Raw genomic sequence first — 24,873 nt, 5'->3', positions numbered from 1 at the left:
AATAAATTTGATTGGTTAATCATAATAACTCTGATTGTGATGATATAATCATAAATGCAACTAACCAACTGTCATTAGCAGATATATTAGCATATTTCCACATATATTTAAATTTCAAGTTCTACAAATGTGGCCCTATATTTTGGCTCCCTAAAGTTTGCAATGTTTGTGTTTATTTTGGCTCCCTAGAGTTTGCAATGTTTGTGTTTTTAATAACTATTAATTATAATACAACTATTTAATTCAACCAGAGTATTACTATTTGCTATGCAGTTGTTATCTGTATGCCGATGAGTGAGGAGCTCTTATGTCTAGTCTCCACACTTATTTAACTACGGGCCATAACCTGTCCAGTGCAATATAGATATATTTTGCTGTGAGTGTTTTATAAGTTGTAGTAAATTTATTTTTTGGCTCCATCGTAAAGGAAAAATGTTTTGTCAATGTGTCCAAAGGTGGAAAGTCCAGTGTCGAGTTCCGAATTGGTGAGGTCACACTGAAGTGTGTGGATTGTAATCTTATGTTTCATCCGGCTTGTACATGCACAGGTACGGCACAAAATCTTACAAAACTAAAATTAAATTTTGGAAATGTGATAACTGCAAAAGAGATCAGCCTCCATACAAAGCAATGAAGATTTGGGGGAAAATAGAAAATCCATCCTTGAGGCCCCAAATGTAATGAATATATAAATGAATTCTAACATTCACGCCAAAATGGGACGTATTTAAAAAACTGTTGATAACCTGTGCAATGAAATAAAAGAACTTAATATCAAAGTTAAAAACTTGGAAGAAGATCAGTGTAAGTTGAAGGCAAGTTGCTACAGGTTGGAGCTAGAATGGGACTGACTGAGTGGAGAGCTTCGAGATGTGTGACTTCGAGAATTTGGAAGCGGATCAATACTCTAAGAGAAGCAATACTGTAATACAGGATTTACCTCTTACACCAGCTGAAGACATCTACGAGGTTTTAAATAACATTTCCTCAAAACTCTCATGCAATTTAAGAGAGAAGTCATTTCTGTGGCACATCTGTTGAGACTGTATTCGAAAAAGCTAGTCTACCCTCCAATTATATTACAGTTTGTACCTCAAAGTGTAAGAGATGAGTGGTTCGCGGCTTCAAGGAAGAACAACTTACAGTCGACAGATATCGCAGCTACATTACCGCCAAGCAAAATCTACATCAATGAACACTTAACGGCTGATAAAAAAACACTACTGGGAAAGGCCAGGAGACTAATGTGAAAAGGAACTGTATTTCGCTGGTTACATAAACGAAAAAGTTCTTGTGAAGTGTAGGGAAGGTGATAATGCCAATGATAAATGTCAATCCTTCCTTGATGATCTATACATTAAAGAAACTCGTTAATTTTGAAGATCAGTATTTTATTTTTGTAAGTAATGTTTATTTTAATGTATTTGTTTTGTTAAAGTAAAGTAATATAGTTTTTTTTTCAAGATTCAGTACAATCTTTTTTGTTATTTTTTATTTATATATACATAGGTAAACTAATATTTAAATACGGTATAATACAGTAGTAGTTAAGTTTTCTTTAATTTTGCATGTAATAATGGAAGAAAATCATGCTTTCAATAATTATTTATAAAAACAACAAATAAATAATAATATTTTAGCATTAAAGAAAGTTTTTGTTGGTTTTCCTTATGCAAAATTTTAATATTATTTCAAAGTCTTATATTCTTACAGACTATAAACAGTTATACAGTAGAACCCCTCATATCCGGCCTCGGTTTTACCGCACCTCGGTTTATCCGGCCACTTCCCGGAAGCCAATATCGAAATTTATTTACCACGGCTTGCAGACGCGCAGTTGCACGCACTAGTCTCCCACGACTCTTGCGTTATTTTGGTGTATCTATTTGTTTCCATTTCCCTGTGTTGTCCTCAGATGAGCTAATAGGTTTAACCTGTAAACGGTTCGTTGATTATTTCCAGTGCGGTTAGTACAGTACAGTACAATTGTTTTGTTTCGTCAAGTGCTGTGTACTGTAGGTTGGTTTATCCGGCCGAATCGTTATCCGGCCAGGGGCTCGGTCCCGTGGTGGCCGGATATGAGGGGTTCTACTGTAGAAATATATTTTGTCTTTATTCTAGAGTACTTGTCAATTTGTTGAAAAAGGATTTACTTACTTTTTATTCATTTAAGCATGAATTAAAATTTTATAAGCATGTCATGGATTATAATAAATATAGTTATATTTTGTTGTCACTGCATCCAAATGGATTAATAAATGTAGATTTCTTTGTTTTATTATTTTATAAACAAATTATATTCTGACCCTGAACCTAAAAGTTTTATGATGTACGTGTGTTTGAATGTATGTGTGTGTGTAGGTACGAGGCGTGTTCATAAAGTAAGTAGTGTATCATACTACTACTGCTGTAGCGCTGCAATCGGTGTTCCACACTTGCGCAATAGTCGTCCTTCTCTCGTCACCGATGATCTGTTAAAGGCAGTTGACGAAGAAATGCAAGAGAACAGACGTTTCACTATGACAACGCTATCTGATGATTTCCAACAAATTTCACATTCTTTTGTACAAAATTGTTACAGACTGCTTAGGTTTTCATAAGTTGTGTTCCCGATGGATTAAAAAAATGATCACTGAAGTGCACAAAACCAAGAGACTCGGAAGTGCTTTGACAGTGATGATGGTTAGAATCGTTGAAACAAAATTGTGACAGGTGATGAAACTTGGGTCCGTCATGTCACACCAGTACCCAAACAGCAGACAATGGAGTGGCAACACACGCAATCCCTGAAAAAACAAAAATTCCAGACGACAATGTCTACACAAAAAATCATGTGCACTATCTTTTTGGATCGGAAAGGTGTTTTCCTGATTGATTTTCACTCAAGAGTTGAAACCATTCATGCAGCAAGGTATTGCAAAACCTTAAGAAAACTAAGGCAGGCAGTTAAAAAAAAATGGAGAGGAACGCTCAGTAACGGAATTGTGTTGCTCCATGACAATGCTCGGCCCCGTACTGCAAGACAATTTCGTTGGGAGCAGTTCGATCACCCGCCCTACAGCCCGAACTTGGCACCATCTGACTATGACTTGTTCCACACATGAAGTACAGCACATGAAGCGCGCCAACGTTTTGAAACCAACGATGAAATAAAAACTGCTGTTGGAGTCGTGGCTACATTTGTTGGGTACATTTTTAATTTTTTTCTTTCAAATTCTTCATATGTACAAATATTTTTAACTTAGTTAAAAGATAAAGGATTTCTTTATTTTGCTCATTGAATGAATATGATATATGTAGAATACTCTTAGTTACACTAGATTTTAGTTCTGAACCCAGTTTTGTTTATATTAATTGTCATAAATATATATGTAAATTGTAGACTAGACATAGTATTAAGATTGCATGTTTTATTTCAATGTTTATTATTTTTATTATATACTAAAATAGTGATTTTATAGTTTAGCGTAAGACTATGCTAACAAAACTTATTGATTATTGATATAGGGTTGTATGTTTTTAGAATTTGCTTGTATTGGCATTTAGCCTATATAATTCTTTGTCTTAATTAGTACTGTTCACTGGGCAGGTGGGCTTCATGGGCTATGGGTCCGATAGAGGACAATGACAATGATCTAATTGTAATAAACTCGTGCATGCAAATCTCAGATGTTTAACTTCTTAATACCTTTTATACTAACAACATTGGTCGGGATATCATATACTTTTCCTATTAGGATATTATATACTTTTCCTGGTCAGTCAATATTTATTACTAAATTGCTAGGTAATATTAGTTTTGTACTCACCCATCCATAGAGCCTGTGCTTGACACTGAAGACTCTTGAGAGAGAATAACCTTCAACCCCTCCAAAAAATCTACACTCTCCCCATCTTGACTCATAGGAAGTACCTCTGCACACCATATACACTCATTAATATCCACAAATAATTATCTGTTGTGTAACTTAGCCTATTAAATGGCAAACTTCAAATTGATGTCCTATGTATCATATACACCATGACAATCATTTAGCACGTGCTTTCGTAAAGTGCCTTGCATGGCCAAAGGGGTACACATTGCTATGCATTTCTTTAATGTGTTTTTATTGTTTTCCTGTCTTGTTAGTTTGGTAAACGTGATTCCGTGGTTAAATAAATACAGACTATCAAGTACCCCATAAGGCGTATGATTGCTTAATTTTTTAAATAAATTTATTTTTAACATTGGGGTACATGGAGAAACATTTAAAAAAATTTTGTTGTTCAAAACTGCAGAGCCTACATACATTTCTCGTTCTAGTTAGACATTTAACGTAAACAAATTACAGGTTTTTGCTATTATTAATGAAAAATTAGACAACAAATAATAAAGTATGGAAATAAGCTATCGTCGTGAAATAAGCTGTTGTACTGAAATTTGTGAGAATAAAAACATAATAAATACAAGTATAAGATATACTTATTACACATATAAGTAGTAACAAACAAGTTGTAGCCTATGTTTGTTATATTATAACTCATAAGACCTGAAATTGGGTTTTCTCCCGAAGTATTTTCTGGGATTATCCAATTCAATGACATTGTAGTGCTGTTAACATACCATATTTCTAATGTACAAGTGTGTGTGTGTGTGTGTGTGTGTGTGTGTGTGTGTGTGTGTGTGTGTGTGTGTATATCTTATAAATAAAAATTAATCAAGAAATGTATTTCTAAGTGCTGTTAATCTTGATAACGGTGGACTGATTCGGCTAATTCTTTTAGAAAAATATTTATTGAAATACTAAGAAGGCTTATATGAAGAGAATTATATAAGAAAAGTTCACAAAATATTTTGGTATTCTGATAAAATTGTAGCATTTATGTTTCATAATCCAAATTTAACGGACATTAAACAGCTGCTGACACTTTCAGCTAAGTTTCGACAAATTAGCTGAAACATCTGTTACATTTAAATTTTATAAAGTGTTAAGTATACCGTGCTTGATCAGTAGTATAATGTGGATGGCAAATAAAAAATTAATACCTAAATTTTACACCAGATTACGCCAGTGACAAATTAAAAACATGTAATGCTTTGTAAATACTATTTAAACACTGTTATAACACCAACCTTAATGAACAAAGCTGTGAATGTTTTCATCATGTAAGTTATTTTAAACTGGTGGGCTTCTTTAATAATGTGATATGTTACTTTAACAGTGGCTCGTGGAAAAACAGAGAAATGAACACTAAAATGCCTCAACAATCCACTCCTTTCTAGACTACAGTCCGACAAACAACAAAACTTCTATAACATAAAACCTTATAAATGATTATTTTGGAATGTTGCGTTAACTTAATAAGGATTTCCCCTTTAGATAAGAAGTAGGTAGGATTTCCTCCTAGGCTGTAATTGGTTTCTTAGTCCTGCGTATATATGTATGTATATTTTCTTTGTTAAGCCAACAAGGTAAACTCAACTATAGCACAAAATATTTTAGACCTAAAGTAGATTACAAGAGCCAGAATTAAAATTTTGTTTACAGAGTTAGATTGCCGAGAGCTACATACGTAATTAGGTTTTAATTCTGGGCAATAAGGAAAACTAAACTGTGATCTTTGTCTGGATAACAAGGTAAAACTCTACAATGGTACCGAAAAATCTGACCAAAAATATATGACAAAACAAGTATCCTTTTTTACTGAAGTAGGTTTCAGAGAACTGTGTATTTGTATTTTCTTGATTAGAGCAACAAGGCAGACTTAGCTGTGGCATTGGAAATATAATTTTGATTCATACTACAATTGCTCCTACACGTGCAAAAGATTATATAACAGTCAGGTTAAACTTTGATACTCTTAACCATGAGTACTGAAATAATATGTACATGATGTATTTATGCTTGAAACATTTCATAGGACTCTCATCATATTACATTACAAGTGCTTTTACTAAATAGTAAAATCACAGAAACGTGAGAAAGATATTTTTGCAAGGAAAATTAAATAAAGTTAGCAAGTCCGTTTAAAATTTATATGAGGTAGACAGGCATCGAAAACAGTTTGGAGGAGTTCACTTGAAATTGGCCAGGAGTAAAATATTCACAAAATGTTGAGAAAAAGAACAAGGAATTTTGGGTAGAAACCATACGGTGGAAGTCTAATCAACAAGGCTAGATGTGAAACGTATAAAACAAATAGGGGTAAATTAAAGGTGCAGAAGTTTTAGTTTGTGAGCAATCGGCAACTAAACTGGAAGATTTGTCATGTCAATAAGAATTTACAGTCTAATCTAAGAAAGTAAGTCACTTTTGGTTGTAGCAATGAAAATAATTGAACTTTGATGTTCTGTAATATGGATATGAATAAAATAGCTTCCAATTAAACATGGTATCAGTATCAAGTTTTGACAGGAGAATCACATTATATACTGAATTTATCCCAATGGACTTTAGCCTTCATAGAAGGACAACTGACTGACTGGCATTCAAGGATTTGACTAAGATAAGCAGTAGGTGTATTGTTATTGTTGAAATATTCATGTATTTAAAGGTAAAATACTTTACAATATGAACAAAGCTATAATTCTTTTAACTTTAATCACACATAGCAATCTTAAGAGAGGCATTTTACAGAAATTAGCATTTGACTCTTGCCTGTTTTAAATTCTACATCACCATCTCCAACATAATATCCTAGAGAAGAGTTAAATTTTGTTTCCTAATGTGATGTTATTACTATTAACGAATGAACACCTTCACTGCGAAACAAGACTTGTACAAACTTTAGGGCTGTTAGGATAGTAACTAGTTGCATCCATTGAAGTCAACATGTCACATTAGTGTTAAGGCACATATATATATATATAATTTGATACATACCTTCTTCAATCCTTTGTTTTTCTTCTTTCGAATCTGGTGTAACTGTTGGAGATTCTTGAAAAAGTTCGAGAAGAACGTCTTTCCCAGAAGCTTTCCCACGCAGGCGCAGAGAATATTTTGTTGGAGTTGTCTTTGCCCTGAACACATTTCATCAATTACAATATTGCTTACTTTTAATAACCTAAATTACAAAGAAACAATTCATGAATCTCAAATAACTGATTGTAAAAAAAATTTGGAAATAATGCAAACAGTTCCTTTTAATATTGAAGTACAAGATCTGCCTAAAATATAACCAGATTAAGGCTATAACATCCCTTATTTTTACTTCTTCAAAATTTTAACACCATTCTTTTAAATATACTTCTCATCACAACTTTTGAATAGCTCCATTTCCACTGGTCTTTATGGAGCATGTTCATAGTCTTCGTCGCTTTTTCTCTCATGGCTTCAGCTTTTACAAATTTTGTTTCTTACAGTGTAGATTTAACTTTACACAACAATATTGTAGGGATCAAGGTCTGGTGTGTAGAATGGATGCTCCAAAACAGTGATGCCATGCTGAACCAAAAATGACTTTGTGACCAATGCAGTATGGGTCTTTAAAGCACACTTTTTGTCCTAGTGAAGGAACCATAACTTGATTTTACACAACTCAGTTTGCGAAGTTAAGACTTATCGATAATAGTCTTTATTCACTGTTTGACCTTCAGGCACCAATTCATGTAGAAGATCTCATGCATGTTAATACAAAAACATCATTGTTTTGAATTTTGATCTTAACATCCAAACTTTCTTCACTTTTCAAATCACTGAAAAACTTAAGTATGTGACAAACTTTCATCACCATACACTTGTTTCGATGAAGGAATGAGCCTCTGTGGCAAACTTTCTGATATAAACAATGAACACAGCCTGACTGAATGGGTAGCAGATAGCCAGGAATAGGGGAGATGTCATTTGACTCTGAGGTGAAATGTTTGGGCTAAAGAACCACACTTTTGTCTGGCTAGAAAATCAATCCAGTTATTTTTAACCAGCCCTTGTATACAGTGACATATATTAAATATAACCGTTTTAAGATGAAAGAATAATAATAATGGAACATTAAGGTCACAGTAAAGTGCTGGGAGTGATAGTGTGAATATTGTGAGGACTTGATAGACACCCTCTTGAAGTCCTAAGAGGCTTCATCACACACTCTTGTTCATGGACAGTGTATTTGCTTTTCCACATCAATGAAAAAAACCCAGCATACTCTGGGGTTTTATGAAAACATGACTTCATAATAAATTAATAGAAATTAAACATATGTAGTAAATAAAATGTTTATTTTAAATTGCAATTAAGTAATGTACAGATAGCTCAAACCTACTATATGTTTGAATTATCTCAAATCCATTAATACCGGTTTGATCAAAACAACTGGTTTGGGAGGAGTATGTGGCATGTGCAATGCTAACATAATTATGAGTTGTAACATTAGAACAAAATAATGATCACAACACATTACAAATTTAAAAAATACTAACTGCATACGTAGCTAAATCATGGTTTGAGGCAAATATATAATAGTTAAAGAGGATAAAACTAAACCACATTTTTATAGTTTAACACCTTTACTATGGCTCTATACTTTAAGTATGCTTAACAATCCAGCACACACTGGGTGCCTGTCCCAGTTAACTTGTTAAATAACAATCCAGCACACACTGGGTGCCTGTCCCAGTTAACTTGTTAAATAACAATCCAGCACACACTGGGTGCCTGTCCCAGTTAACTTGTTAAATAACAATCCAGCACACACTGGGTGCCTGTCCCAGTTAACTTGTTAAATAACAATCCAGCACACACTGGGTGCCTGTCCCAGTTACTTGTTAAATAACAATCCAGCACACACTGGGTGCCTGTCCCAGTTAACTTGTTAAATAACAATCCAGCACACACTGGGTGCCTGTCCCAGTTAACTTGTTAAGTAACAATCCAGCACACACTGGGTGCCTGTCCCAGTTACTTGTTAAATAACAATCCAGCACACACTGGGTGCCTGTCCCAGTTAACTTGTTAAATAACAATCCAGCACACACTGGGTGCCTGTCCCAGTTAACTTGTTAAATAACAATCCAGCACACACTGGGTGCCCGTCCCAGTTAACTTGTTAAATAACAATTTCAATACTAATGACAAAATAATCTAAATCAGAGATTGAAATGGGATGTTTATATTGACAATCTTACAGACCTTCATAGCAGCTACGAGTCTTTACTACAGGAGATATGAATTCCATTAAGCACTTTTCTGTCCGCTTCCCTCTTTAATGTTCCACTCTCACCATCTACGGAGCTGTTTTATGTCCAGATTCAGTGTAACTCCACATCATACTTTGGATGTTTGGAAAGATTCTAGCCAAGCAAGTCTTGTACAGGAAGATGTATATTCTGTTGTGGTATTGGCTAGACAGACTGTCTTTGAATACTTGGAAAAGAGGACGTATTTGGGAAAATACTGATCGGTTCCTTGAAGATGGCCCCAAACCACATGGTGTTAGACCAATGCAAAGCATGTATTGATGATTTTACCATTGACATTGGTATAGTACACTCCAGTATGTAATGATAATTGCTTTTTTGAGGCACCAAAATGCACAGATTAGACTTCGGCATTATGTTTTAGCCACATAGCTTTTAGAGATATCAACTCTGAAAACAAATTCTCCTTAAGAAAGACGTTTGATTTTACATTTCAGCTCATTTGCCTGGTACTTTACATAGTAGATGTACTTCTTACAGAGTTGCTTTTCTTTTTCAGATTTTACCTAGGAAATATTTTTGACTTTTTTTGTTTTCACAGTTTTCTTGATAAATTTATTCATATTTTAATCAACCTTGTTAAAAAAAAACAAGGTTGCAACCAACTTTATAAATAAATCCAACATTTTTGTCTTCACATCTAATAAACATACATTTCTAATTGTCAATAGTAGAAACAACATTATTTACAATATAACTACATTTTTTCATTGATGACATTGGTCTTCCCTTAACGCATCCACGATAAACTTCATGATTGAATGCTTGATACAAACACAAATTTTGCTGTCAGTCATTTTGTGTTTCATAACCCGAAAGTGTTTTGAACTGGCAAAATGTTACTATAGAAATCATGGTACGATTTTTATTTGGAAAAATTGCTTGTGAAAGTTATATATTGTGTCTATAATTATCCTCCTTTGTTTTTCTATTTTACCCGTTTTTACAAATTCCCTTTTCTGGGACACATTTGCTAACTCTTGCAATCTTCAAAATATTTTATCAGTAATAAGAAAACTTTTTGTCTTATACAAACCTTACCCTTTCTTGGTATACAAAGGAGGTGCTTGGATTGTCTGTCTTGATAATATTTGTTGGCTGAATTAATAGTGTACAATGTCTAAAAAATGTTTCTGGACTATTTTTCAATATTTATGTTGACAAGGACCTTGTGCATTATTTGATTTTTTTAGTCCCAGAAACTTTTAGCCTGACTTTTTAGTTGTTTTCAAATGGTAAATCCCAAAAAACAGTTCCTTCTAAAATTAAGGGATACCTTTTCTTATTTTTGGATTTAAGCCACCCTTTTTTTGGAGAGGTGAGCATGAATCCTTCAAATTTTTGCTTTGTCTCTGAAGAACTTTTTGCATTTTAAAAATTTATTTCAAGGGCCTAATCTTTTCTTATTGTTTCTGGGCAGTTTGATAAGCCTTTGCCCTGTCTCAGCAGACTTGCTTCTAACCCCCTTTATTACTTGCTGTTTCTACAATACTCCCAGCTTTAAACTTCTTACTTGGTTTCATTCCCTCCAATACTATCTTATTTTCTTTTGCTCTCTGGGAGTGGTCACCAATTTGTTAAGACACTATTATAAAATACAGTAATTTTACACATATCAAAATGTTTAACTTAAGTTCGTAGTAATATAATATTATATTACATGACACAATTTAAGTTGTATATAAGATTGTATAGTGTGGTACTTTATGTTGAATTATAGCCTCAACCTCTTAATTCAAAAGATATGTATTCTGCAAAATCTGGGCTGGATTGTAGTCGTCACACATGTTTATACCATAATAAATATATTGCTATTAAATTGTATTATTGTTATAAAACCACATTCGAGATGTTGCACATTTAATGTACTCAGATCCTCTTATCTGAATTTGATCAATTATAAATCTTCTTTATGTACAAAAATCCAGAAAAACTACTTTGCACAGTTTTGCATTAATAACCTCAATGGATAGTCACTGACGTTTTCCCACCAACATACTTTTTTTGTGTTACTGGCTCAACATTTTGTTAATCTTTGACTTAAGAGCATTCGGAGACTGCCTTCAAAGTTGTATAAAGGTAGAGAAATCATTATTTATTCTTTAGAAGGCTATGATTTTCATATAATACTGGCTTTTACTAATCCAATACAAATACATCATAACTTTATAACACTTTATAACATTTATAACTTTACATCTCATAGAATCGGCAATATAAATTATCGAGTGAATAGACAGGACAGTTACCAATTTGTATTTAGCCGCTACTTAAACACTGCTGATACATTGAAATTTTCACTTGAGATATAAAATAAAGATTAATATGTGAAAATTAAATTCGTTTATTGAAATAAAATCACACAAAACTAGTTTATTTGCTTATGTATATTTTTATTACAAAAAATTACTTAGGAATTCAATTTAGTCATTAAGTGAAATACACCTATAAGTCACATGAGTAAGGGCAGTTTCTATTGGTTTACTGGAAAAAGTGCAGTTTGCATTTTGAAGACTCTCCATTCTGTGGTGGACAAAACACGCTTTACAGTAACACGGTTTTTAACATAAGTTTTTAATGGTAGCTGTTTTTACTGAAAATGCTATTGTTTCGAATGTAAATAAGCCAATAGAGTAGCAGTCACTAGATAACTCACTTTCTAAAAAAATGGACAAAACACGGTTTGCAGGTAAGCTTCTCATTAATAAGTTAATTGGATATAAAAGTGTAAGATAATTGTGTTTGTATCTCTACAACTTTTAAATCCTAATCCTTACATAATGTGGTTCCACATTCTCCAATGGTTGTTTGATTAGAATTTCAAAGATTTATACAGGCTATGGTTTTTATAAAAGCAATTGCCTTTCCAACTACAAATCATGTTCAAAATACTTGTAGTATATCACATTTACAATAATAAACAAAAATTCTTTGTTACCGTAATTTCTTCACCACCGCAATATCTGAAATATAAATATATTTAAAATCCAGAAATGTGTTTAACTGCAGAACAATGTTTTCAGAACACATCAGTGAAGAAAAGGGTTACAAATTATTTTAATCATTCTCAGAATAAAATTTGTGTTTGATATACCAACTAACATTTATTTAGTAGGATACAAATTTTTAACTACATATTTATAAATATGTATGTTATAAGTACTGCACATTATAAATACCAAATATTTACATGTATCAGCAAGGATACAATACAATTAAAATGAAGTAATAAATAAAACACAAATTGGTAATTCTAAGCAATATATGGGTCAACCTCGATTTTTCTCATATTACAATATAATGTTCCAGTAGTCAATTAGAAAAGGAAATGACTAGAATTTCTTGCCGGAAAGCAGTTATAGGGAGCAGGCAACCGCCAGATGGTTATATATTGCTTAGAATTACCTATTAATGATCAGGGGCACTGACGTGATCTGGGCTTCAAATTTGGAACTACTCGAGTTAATTTTTTTTCTAAAAGAGCAAGCAGCGCGAAGCGTTGCGCAGTGGGCAGGCATCGTGCATGATCTGGGTATATACTGAATTAATTTCAGTCCGTGCGGCGTTATCAGTCACTGGTGGCCGGTCCTAATCAGTTGCTATCGTGATGTGCAGCCGTTCGGATGTTAATCCTTTTTTTGTGTAATTCGTGCGAGTTTACGTTAGCGTCATTTATAGTTTGTTCTGAGGATAGTGTAACTGTAAGAAATTTTTTGTACGACCACGGAGTTTTACCACGTAATAAAACATGTCCGAGTTGCGGGGGTCAAATGACCTTAAATGAAACGGATCACGTGTTTCGATGTTGGAACAGGATAGAAAAGACTGATCGTAACCAGAAGGAAGTGAAAGTCCAGTGCAAAAAGTATGTGTCTCAGTATAAATTAACTTTTTTCGAAAACCATAATCTCACAACGCAAACAGTGTGCCGATTTGTGGCTTATTGGGTGTTATTAAAACCACCACGACATGACCTGCTAAGACATGAACTCGACCTGCCTCATGTTGCTGTAGTAGATCTCAGAGAAGTTTGTGTGATTATTCTAGTTGAAAAATCAGAACCTATTGGAGGGGTGGGCAAAACAGTAGAGATTGACGAGGCAAAAATCGGTAAACGTAAATATAATCGCGGCTGTATTATTGAAGGGAATTGGGTTTTTGCTGGTATTGAGCGTGAAACAAAACGTTGTTTTTTCGTTCCTGTACCAACACACGGCCAAGAGACGTTGTTACCTATAATACAAAAGTACGTGTTGCCGGGAACAACAATAATCAGTGATTGTTGGAAAAGCTATAATTGTTTACAATATAACAATTACCAACATCTTACTGTTAACCACAGTTACAATTTCATTGATCCCGATACCGGCGCACACACCCAAACCATAGAACGTTTGTGGCGGGAAGTTAGAGGCAATATCCCAAGGTACGGCAACAGAAAACATCATCTTGTTGGACATTTAGCTGAGTTTATGTTTAAAAGAAAATATTCAGATTATAAAACTAGAGTACACAACATCTTTCGGGCAATTTCACATGTCTACAACGGTGTCACAGCGTACGGTGACCACTGTGAACAACAACCCATTGAGCCAGACTCCAACTCCGACGTTGACGACTATTAAGGTTAGTTGTTGGTTTTTGGTTGATTTTACTTTGCTTTCCGGCATGTAATTATGTGTTTAAAATTGTTTTACATACATTACCTACATTATGTTGTAATATGTAATAACAATTTATCAGTAATTTTTAATAAAAAAAAGGATCACGCACGATGCCTGCCCGCTGCGCAGCGCTTCGTGCTGCTTGCTCTTTTAGAAAAAAAATTAACTCGAGTAGTTCCAAATTTGAAGCCCAGATCACGTCAGTGCCCCTGATCACTAATAATTAATTCTAAGCAATATATGACCGTCTGGCGGTTGCCTGCTCCCTATAACTGCTTTCCGGCAAGAAATTCTAGTCATTTCCTTTTCTAATTGACTATTGGAACATTATATTGTAATATGAGAAAAATCGAGGTTGACCCATATATTGCTTAGAATTACCCTCAAATTTTTTAGTTTTGCCAAATCACATATCAATCTACAACTTGACTTGGAAAATGGAGTGCTTTAACTGACGTAACCATCTAAAATGTAAGACTTTTTGACATCAGTACAATTTTACCTGTATGTCAATTTCTGAAATCAATTTTATTTACTGAGTTGGTAAGTCGAATTACCATGCCACCTTAAGACAAAAACTGTACAACACACCACATGAAAAATACTTACGTTGTATCCTGAAGTTTTGGTTTAGATTTGACCTTGGGCTTTTGGATTTTTCTTATCACTTGTTTCTCTTTCATAGGATTCAAGAGCCCCAACTCTCTGAAAACATATTTATCAATAAATAATTTTGTATTAGTTTGTGGGATTCCTATACAACATTAAACAATGTTTTAATATTTATATAACTTTAACTTTAACACAAATGGCTGATCAACCCGTCCATATACAGGACGTCCTGGTTTTCCATTAGACATTTTTGGTTACACAGTTTTTCTGCAATAAAACATAGCTATTCTTTGTTAACGATTTAGTCTTTTCTTTGTTTGAAGTTTATTTTTGACAATGGAAGGATTGTGAAGGATCAGGATTTTTTTGGACATTTGCCATCGTTCAGTAAAAAAATCAGTAACACTACATTTCGAGATCTGCAATCTGATCTCTTCTTCAGATAAATAACTAACCTAACATATAATTACAAACTAGGTTAAAATAAACAAATCATACCAGAGCGTTATGACACGCCTAAGTCAGGAATCACAATCACCATGTTGTGTGTCAACTACTTTTGTCTGTTCATATACAATATATTAACTCATTTAAACAGGCTATGCTAGAGCATTGTTGTGGTTTTGTACGGATATTTACCTTATTGGTGCTTCACTTAATGATAAAAAAGTATATCTTTATCACAGTTTTAAAAGGCAGCTTACAAGGGCTGTCCAGAAAATAACACATTTTGGTATATTGCAGCTGTAAACTGCACGCGTTGAAACAGCTGTCATCCTTGTTTCAAAACATTTCTGCACTCAGTATGCATCTAGTTGTGATAATGTTCATACTGCACCTCTCCTATGTTGCTCACTGTGACATGTCATAATGTGCTCATGACAGAAACGTAACTTACCTTAACAATCCTTAGTAAAGATGCATTTCTATCATAAAATTTAAACAATCCAGAGTCTAATAAACGTGAATTATAGGTTTCTGTAAAGCCCCCTCTATTTGAGAGTATTATTACAATAGTAAAAATAGGCTGTTCTTATATAAATTTCATCCAATTCTAACAAATGCACATCTAGTCTCTGTTTCCCAATATCAGAATGAATAGACTTGGTATGCACCTATAGTGATGTAGAGTCTGATCCCTTGCATCCACTTCACACAACCTGATCATGTCCCTAAAGTATCTGGCTACTTACTACAATTTATAAAACATCATCGGCAGAATAAACCCACAGTGACTCTGTAAACACATGAAAATATAGGCTATAAATTCAGCCAAAATATATTTTGTAACTCCCAGAGAACACCAGTACACACTGATCACACAAAAAATTAAAACTCTTGCCCTCTGTAGTCTGTAAAGGTAACAGAATTTTATCGAGCTTATTTAATAGTAGGCCTAACAGGTCAGAAAATAAGTTAGTCTAGTATACATTAGGATGAATGTTTTAAACGTTAGAATTAAAAATAAACAAACCTGATGCAAAAGACCAGGAAAATTCTTATTTAAGTTATTGTTATATTGTCAGAGTTTCCTAATCTATTACTAGACGGTTATGTATTCTAAAATGGAATTGACATAAAATTATTTTTATCATATTAAGCTAGTTATTCAGTAGTTTTTGAATAGAAAACTCTCTTTATTGCAGGAATATACAAACTCAATTTCAAATGAAATGAAAAAATAACACATGATTAAAACAGTTCATAAACAATAATTACTTACAACTAACAATAATTACTACTAAATTTAAAATATGTACTATAAATATGGAAATTCCCGCAAAAGGTAGCCCTTACAGGCATGAAGCCCAGTTATAGTTATTATATATAGGATGATCAAAACTATTATTCTTTCTGTCAATAAAACTACTAAGATAAAAAGAAATCCTTGAAGTATTCTAAGTCAATTGAACATGCTTATTGACATTCAAAATTTTACCTCACTATTCAACAGAAAATAGCAAATTCTCTCATCCTTGTAATATACTGGGAAACAAATAAAAAAAAATGTAGATTTTTATGTTATATAAACAGTGGCATAACTAAGAGGAGGGATAGAAACTCGCCCACTAAAAACCCTAAAAATTAAAAATAAGTATTTATAACAGCAATCCATCTTGTTTGAAATACAGAAGTATAGCATTTAATACTTTAAATTAGGCCTATTTAATTTAGTTACATTCATTAGATCTATTCCAAACCCAATGATTTTTCAGATTACTTTGTACATCAATGACTCACTTACACTAGTACACAGCTCACTTACATCATCATGCGCCTATTTTCTTCCAAATTTTTCAGCCTTAATTTCTCATATTCACTGATTTCTTCTGTTTCACTTTCTTCTGCTTCATTTTCTTTAGTTTCACTTATATCTCCATTTTCAATTTCACCATCAGATAAAGAATCATTCCCTGCGAACTTCGACCGTTTTCGTGACGTAGGTGTATCTTCCATTGAAGATTCTAAAAAACGTTCTTCGTAATTTACTGCCTGTAACAAGAATGGTTTTTAAGAGGTAAATAATAATATTAATGTGTTCAATGCAAAAAAAAAAAAAAAAACACATTTATTGACTATGACCTTAGTTATGCCACCAATCATTCTCCAGTGCCACCAAAGCGTGCACTGAAGGCCAGAGATATTTCTAATCAGTACTTTTCCAAGCTCAGATCATTAACAAAGCTGACAAGTGAAGTTTGTTGTCTTGGGTTTTTTTTGCGATAAAACAATTCCTGATTATTATCAACTTAAGATTTCTCTACACTACTCTAGTAAGCAGATCAACCAAAAATCTCACAAGAAATTTATTGTTAGGGTGTGGTCGGTATAATACCAAAGTACCAAATACCAAAACAAATATAAACATATAATACGCAGTAGTAAAAATAACTAAGTAATTAAGTAAAATAATAATGCAATGCTCACTTAGCAATTAACTGAACAGTTAGTTGTATGTACAGCTGATTTACATAAAGAAGTTGCAACATCACCGACTATATGATCTATAGCATTTTTTAATAAAGGTTGTTAACAACTTAGTTAGAAAGTTAAATTTTTTGTGATCTTTGTCTTATAGCACACAAGTGTAAGTTTTGCAACATTTTAAATTTTTAAACAATCAATGGCTGCAGTATAACAAGTGGCTACCACGATATTCGAATCATCGATATTCATGATTATCTAAAACCACTAAACCTAAAATAAATAACCAAATTACGTTATAGGCAAATTACAGTTTAGTGCTGAATAAAAAAACATCTAGGCTATGTATATTTATAAAATGTAACAAATGAAACAGTGTAACATTTAGTCATTTTTACTATTTTGAAGGGTAATTGTGTCCAACACCTTGTGACAGAAATAACACATGTACATCACCAATGTATTTGCGCCCATTACTCAAATACCATACATACGATTTTAATTTTTAAAATTAATTTGGAACAATAATGCTAAACTGAATTACTTTAGAGACTTAGCATAGTTATATAGCTACATTTTTATACTTGAAACAAATATAGGTATTTAAGATTATATCAAATAAAAATACCTTATTAAATCTGTATAAATGGCAATAGCCTATTTTAATATAAACAAATATTGAATCACTAAAAGTACTTGCTCCGCCGGGACTCGAACCTGGATCTCTCACTTGCCAGGTGAGTACTCTTACCACTACATCACAGAGCACTTATTTTTTACGATTCATTTATTTTGTATGTGGCCGTTTCTGTCACATCAAATAACCAAACTACATATTATCGGAAGACCAAACACCTGTCAAACGACTTTTATTTTATCTTTTGTATTATTTATGGATCTCTTACTTGCCAGGTAATTGTGCTACTACATCACAGAGCCACTTGTCAAAAAACTTTTATTTATATTCATAAAATTTGTATAAATGGCAATAGGCTATTTTAATTAATAATATAATTATTAATAATAAATAAATATTGAATCACAAAAAGTCGTTTACTAGATATTTGGTCTTCCGATTATATATTAGTTTGGTTATTTAAACATATATGTGACAGAAACGGCCAAATACAAAATAATTTAATCGTAAAAAGTAAGGGCGCTTTTTGTGATTCAATATTTATTAAAATTAAGTAAGACTATAATTGTCATTTATACTAATTGAATTAATGTTAATAAAAGTCAGTTAAAAGGAGTTTTAATTTTTTTTTACAGAGTGCCAGGTATCCTGGGCCTGATAATTGCCCTCGGCCACCCGACTTATTGTGCACCCTCTTCCAGGTTTAAGCTGTATCAAATCCCAGGTCTTTACAAAACCTGAGATTTTCTGAACAATGCTTGCCTGTTCCAACCCCTCTTCAGTATGCCTAAGAAACCTTACAGATCTTGAGTGTTTGCTCTGTGTAGCTGGGCATTCAAATACGACATGCTCAGCTGTTTCACCAGCCTCACCACATTTCCTGCACAGTGTTTTCTGAACAGAAATACTTATTTTGTTCAGGTGGCTTCAAAATATTCAATGACCTGTTATAAAACCAGTCATTTTACGGATCTCCATTTTACTCATTCTAAGGGCATCTGCTGCAATGTTCCTTGATAGTCCATTGAGCAACCGCTTTGCTTGTACGTTCCCCTCAATTCCTCCAATGTTGTCGGTGTTTGTTAAACACCCACTTGGTAACTGATGTCCGTTCTAAGCTATAGGAAACCCCACACGTTGGTTTAGCACCAGTAAAAGGACAATTGGCTCCCAAGTTAGCACAACTGTCTGCCTGTAGTTCCTCTATGCCCAGGCACCCATGTTAGAATAACTTTATTGGTTTTTGCCAGTAATTACCTTACAGCATTCTGATACTGTCTTTGAAATACAGTCTTGGTTGGCCTCGCACATTCCGCAAGGGTTTTTACTTCATCCTGAAAGACAGTTGCCAGTTTGCCTAAGCTAAAGCTTAAGCTAGCTCTAGGCCTGGCTCCTCAGATACCTGTCCCAGTAGCCTTCAGACTCTTCGACCCGTCCATGTACCAAGTTAGAGCCTTTTTCATGTACACAGGCTCACCGTTTACCATTCCTCTCTTCTAACATTGTTGACTTGAAATGGTTTTTCCCCATCCGTAACCTTTGACATTCTGTCAGACATCATCTCTACAATGTCCAGTTTGAGAATGTCAGAGATCTTGGAGCGATTGCTAGCATGGTGATGTTGCCAGTTCCTATTGCACTGCAGTCTGTAGGCAGCCATCCTAGCCTCTCCTATGACAAATATGTCAAAAGGTGGGAGGTTTAGCACTACTTCCATGGCAGCGTTTGGTATGCCTTTAATGGGGCCCATTGTTCCCAATCATGCCAACCGTTGTAAGTTTGATAGGTTTTTTACGCAGAACCTTTGGCCACCATAGCAATGAGCCATACACCATCATCGGTCTAATGACTGCTGTATAGCTAATGTGATATGTAGGGTCTAAGCCCCCATGTGCATCCTACAACACGTCTCATCACCATCAATGTAGTCTGAGATCGGCTAATTGACAGGTATTAGTTTGTGTATTTAAAAACATATGTAAAAAGCCTAATTTAAATAATTGAATCATAAAAAGTTAGGGTTCTGTGGTGTAGTGGTAGCACACTCACAAGGCAAAGTGAGGGATCCGGGTTTGACTCACAGGGGAACGAGTACTCTGCGATTTAATATTTATTGAAATTAAATTAGGTTATTATCATTTATACTAATTTAACGAATGTAAATAAAAGTCATTTGAAAGGTATTTGATCTTCCCATCGTTAGTTCAGGTATTTAGGCCAAATACAAAATAATTTTGTAAAAAGTAAGGGCTCTAAAAATAATTTTGTGGTGTAGTGGAAGCGCACTTAACTAGCATTTGAGTGATCCGGATTCAAGTCCTGGTGGAGCCAATAGCCTACTTTTTGTGATTCAATATTTATTTAAATTAAAATACTTTAGTTATATTTGTATAACCATACAAAATAAAACCTCTAGCTACAAAATGATAGCCAATCTGCAATGGTATGTACTGGCATGTACTGAATATGTCAAAACTACATTTATTCATTAGAAAATCATAGTTAGTTTGGTTCCAACTAAGATAGTACATGATTATTAATATACTCATTAAACCAAATTTAGAGTGTAAATAAGACTTCTCAAGCGCATTTATTGTAACATTGTGTTTTTTTAGACTTTTCTTGCTACAAAACTATTTTATTTTCACCTTTAATTCTAGTTTTACTCTTCTCACTACAAACTGGACATTTTGGATTTAAAAGGGCAAAATCATTATCCTGAACCATAAAAAAACATTGTTCTCTGTTTTGAAACATATTTTCACACAAAAAGCGTATTTAAATCACCATTTATTTATTTTTTTTTTTTTTTGCTGATGTCATTACTCACTATGCAAGTGAATTACTTTGAATTAACTTCATACTAAACAATATTGTTATTCTGCAAAATAAAAACAACTGTTAATTATTAATTATGAATACCTATAGGCCTAGATCAAATGTTTCAATGTTCAATAGTTTAGATATTTTTAATCAATAGTAGATTTCATTATTGTGGTGGCTGCTTATTACTATATTGCAGTCCAATTAATTTATGAACATCCATTTACATGGACTTTGGGATTTTATGCAAGTACAGTGAATTTTATATATGTAAGTTCGGATCTAAGTGTTAAGAACGGATTTGATTAAATTCGTGGTCAGCCACGAACAGTTGTCCCTTCTGATAGACAATTTTTAAACCTTTCACTCCATATGCCCAGTAGCAAGTATAAACATGATAAGTTAATGTAATTTCTGTAATCTCCTATAGGCGAATGTTAGCAATGAAACTAATAGCATAATTAACTATAGTTAGAACCCATCTACTGGAATATTTTATAGGGATAGGTATAGAATAGACTCTTGTCAAGTTTTGAAGTGTGAGCATTAAGAGTGGAAGAATTAACCTGATATACTACATATATCACAAAGAATGGTTCTAACCAGGCCTAAGGCTAATGTTTTTTTACTGGCACTTTATAAAGTGATGTAATTTTGTAGAACATCCTGTCTATTATTACTACAGAATATTTAGCAACCATTAACTTAACAGCAAAGATCTAACTATAACAAAACTATACAGGTATGCAAATACCTCTGGAACACATATCAGTGTAATAAGGCATCATTAATTACCTATTCCAACTTAATCAAACTTACTTTTCTATTCCTTCGAGGATATTTTCGCTCAGTTGGGGTTAGGCCTAATTTCTTCTCCATTGTAACTTTTCTTTATAGGAAAGTGTAAGAAGCAAATTTTAATAATATGTGGATTTCTAATATCCTAAAAAATAAACTTAACTGGTCGTAAATCAATATTAAAAACTAAATTTAGATGAAATTACCATACAAAAGACCTTCAAACAAACTAAGAAACTTAATCAACCGTGTGCCAAACTAGACCAGTTTTCCCGCGAAGGCGCGACATGACGGCATTTGGATTTGGCCTGTGCAATCTGTAACTTTTTTTATTCAATTAGGCAGGGCTTATATATATAGCCCTGTACACATTCTAAAATTGTTATTCATAGATTTGTTACTCCTTCTTGTTGACTGTGGTTTACTTCTTTTCGCAATTTGCTCATTTCTTCGGCGTTATTCTAGAATTACAGGGTTTCAACTGACAATACTTTTAAAATTCAAAACAATAATCCTATTAGCTCCTATCAATGGACTACAAATGTAAATGAGAAGGAGTTGCTGTTTTTACGAGAACCACATTAAAATCAAAACCTTATCTTAGTCATTATCTTTTTGTGTAGACAAAGACTTTGAGCTGGCTGGCATAGGTGTGAAGAAAGAAAATAATACGTTGATATCTGTCTTAGGTCTTTAAGGAACCCCTCAGAGCAGCTCGACGTATTTTTTTACAAAATTTGGATATTTATTGATAAATGTATAATCTTATAAATTTAAATACATTTTAATTGTGGACCATAATATAAATGTGTTAGAAGTGAATAAACCAAAGGTTAAAGGTTTCAAGAACTTATTATATACTTTTAATTTGAAATTGTCCATAAATGTATCAACAGATTTTACAGCCACATCATTAACTGCTTTGATAATGTCATATCAAAATATTAAAAAATTAAATTCCTATCATTAACGCAGATTTTTACGATCACAATGCACAATGAATTTTCAATGAAAACTGGTGTACAACATTTCATTATAAAAAGTAATAATTAGACAAACATTATAACAAAACAATAGGTACCTAAGCGGTATCGTATACTTCATCAGTGATAAATGAATGCGATGCCCCCTCAACGATGTCATAAAAATTGCATTAGTGTTTTGTGTAGTGCTTTGTGATCCCACTTGCTGTAATCACAGACTCCTGGCTCTCTTGTTTCCTGGAATTGTAGTAACGGAGTGAATGGTTTGTTAACTCATGCTAATACCCAATTCCTGAGTTTTTATTCCTTCATCTATTGTAAATATGCTATCCCACAATGTCTAAGGAAACCAAATTCAATACCTAACATGTACACATTCACAATTTAGTTCATAAAGTAAAATCTAAACTAATTGGCTTCGCTTGTTGCTACGATGCTGAAAAAGAGTGTTTTTTTTTTTTTTTTACTTGTGTTACGTTTTCACTTAATAAATGTAAACAAATTGAAAATAGTGGTTAAAGTAATGAAACATATCTTTGTGCTGTCATAACACAATGTGTACACAAAGCTGTTGATTGCATAAGCTCTTTCAATAAATATTCTCAACTTAAATGACCAAGATGGGACTTGTAACTGTTTTAGAAACCAACAGCTCGGCTCTTATTTACACTGAATATCGTGATATGTTTTGGTGCATGTCTTACAAATTCTAGGTTATAAGCACCTCACTCCTGTGTGACCATATTTTAAGCAACTGAAACAGATAAAAACAGGATAGATATCCTGTTTTACTGTTAATACCACATAGTTTAATTTAACTTCTTTAGGTAATAAATTTCCTTGAAATCTAATTTTAACCCAACATGTCTTTTTTATGCTATCAGACGTCTTCTTTGTAAGTCTAAAAAAGTAATTGATTATAATAGGACTTTCTGCAATCTGTAAAATTTCGTCAATGTCAACCCAGGGCTCAATATTTACTGCTGTTTATATTGTAAGGAGAAACAAAGTGCTTATGACATCTAATGTCCTGGATATGCGAGGCAGAAGAATATAAAAGAAAGAATTCATGCAATTCGCCTTGGAAAACACTAAAACACAAAGAAGCATCGAAACAGAAATTATTATGTACACCAAGTCGTAGACTGAGGATGTCAAAACTACAATCTCTGAAAGCAGGCGATAGTATTTCATCGCCCTCGCAAAACACCCTCACTGCGACCCATGAAAATAATGCTGAATCGTAAGGAAAAATAAGAGCAGGAAATACACTACATGATTTTCTAAGTTATGCTGTGTTCAAAAGCAAATATGATCAATGGGTGAAAGCAGTCATACACCAAGGTAGTACATATTACAAAGGACACTATATGTAACCAAACTAAGATTATAGACATGTTTAGTATGAAACTGCTAGTTTGAGCAAGTTTTATGATATTTTACTCATTAGTTAAAGCCGGCAAATTTTATTCTGTTGGCGAGTTAGTAATAACATGCATTCTAAGGGCCATTGAGGAGTTATCTCCACAAAACCAGCAAATATTTAATGGGCTTAGCTTGTCTCTGCGGAACATTGTAGACACTGAATGACATTAGAACAGTTTAAAATGTCTGTAGGTAATTTGAGTACTATTCAATTACTTCGGATGAGTCAAGGTATGTGTTCGTTTTGGCTCAATTGGTTCTTTTAAGAAATTTTGAAGTAGTGATTTTAAAATAATCGAAAATTAGCTGATGATGTTTATTCCATGGAAAGGTGTGCCATGTTACTGGTACATATATCTTTTCCGGTGGTAAAATAAAATATGTATTAACTCAATCTAAAAAAAGTTAGGAGAATTATTACAGTTGGAGATTAAAGTATTTGTAGCACTAAATCAGCCTTAGTAGGATATGTTTTCAATGCAGTTTAAATCATGAAGAAGAGAAACCCAAGGAATTCCAAGGTATTGTTCACCAACATGTCTTGTGTGGCAAAAATATATAGTTGAAGAGGTGGCCGTAACAACGTTGTAACTTCCATTTTTCAACAAATTGATTTAGTGGAGGAACAACGTTGTAAGTGTCTAAATGCAGGCTTCCACTACAAAAAAACCTCCCTACTTTATATTTTAAAGGTTATTTCAGCTGTTGAATGTTGGTCACCCTGCAGGAGTTTTGAAGACGCTCGGGGAACAACGTTGTAACTTGCAAAGATGGCTGACTCCAATACAGTCCATTTGTCATCTAATGCAATAAAACATCTAAACAGGGCAAAAA

General features: G+C 33.3%; 1 protein-coding gene across 1 annotated transcript in view; it reads right to left on the bottom strand.

Annotated features, from left to right (window-relative positions):
* The window catches only part of LOC124372682 (WD repeat-containing protein 76-like), a 43,756-nt gene extending 21,831 nt beyond the window's left edge, over positions 1–21,925 (bottom strand). The window contains exons 1-5 of the mRNA XM_046831094.1: positions 21,653–21,925; positions 16,715–16,941; positions 14,446–14,541; positions 6,864–7,000; positions 3,810–3,915 (exon numbers count right to left, since the gene is read on the bottom strand). Of these exons, the coding sequence (XP_046687050.1) occupies positions 3,810–3,915; positions 6,864–7,000; positions 14,446–14,541; positions 16,715–16,941; positions 21,653–21,712 (626 nt within the window). The 5' untranslated portion in view covers positions 21,713–21,925. The remainder of the gene's footprint in view (positions 1–3,809; positions 3,916–6,863; positions 7,001–14,445; positions 14,542–16,714; positions 16,942–21,652) is intronic.
* Positions 21,926–24,873: the final 2,948 nt, after the last annotated feature.

This window comes from Homalodisca vitripennis, chromosome 1 (genome assembly GCF_021130785.1).
Source record: "Homalodisca vitripennis isolate AUS2020 chromosome 1, UT_GWSS_2.1, whole genome shotgun sequence".
NCBI classification, from domain to species: Eukaryota; Metazoa; Arthropoda; class Insecta; order Hemiptera; family Cicadellidae; genus Homalodisca; species Homalodisca vitripennis.
This window is presented reverse-complemented; position numbering and strand designations above follow the sequence as displayed.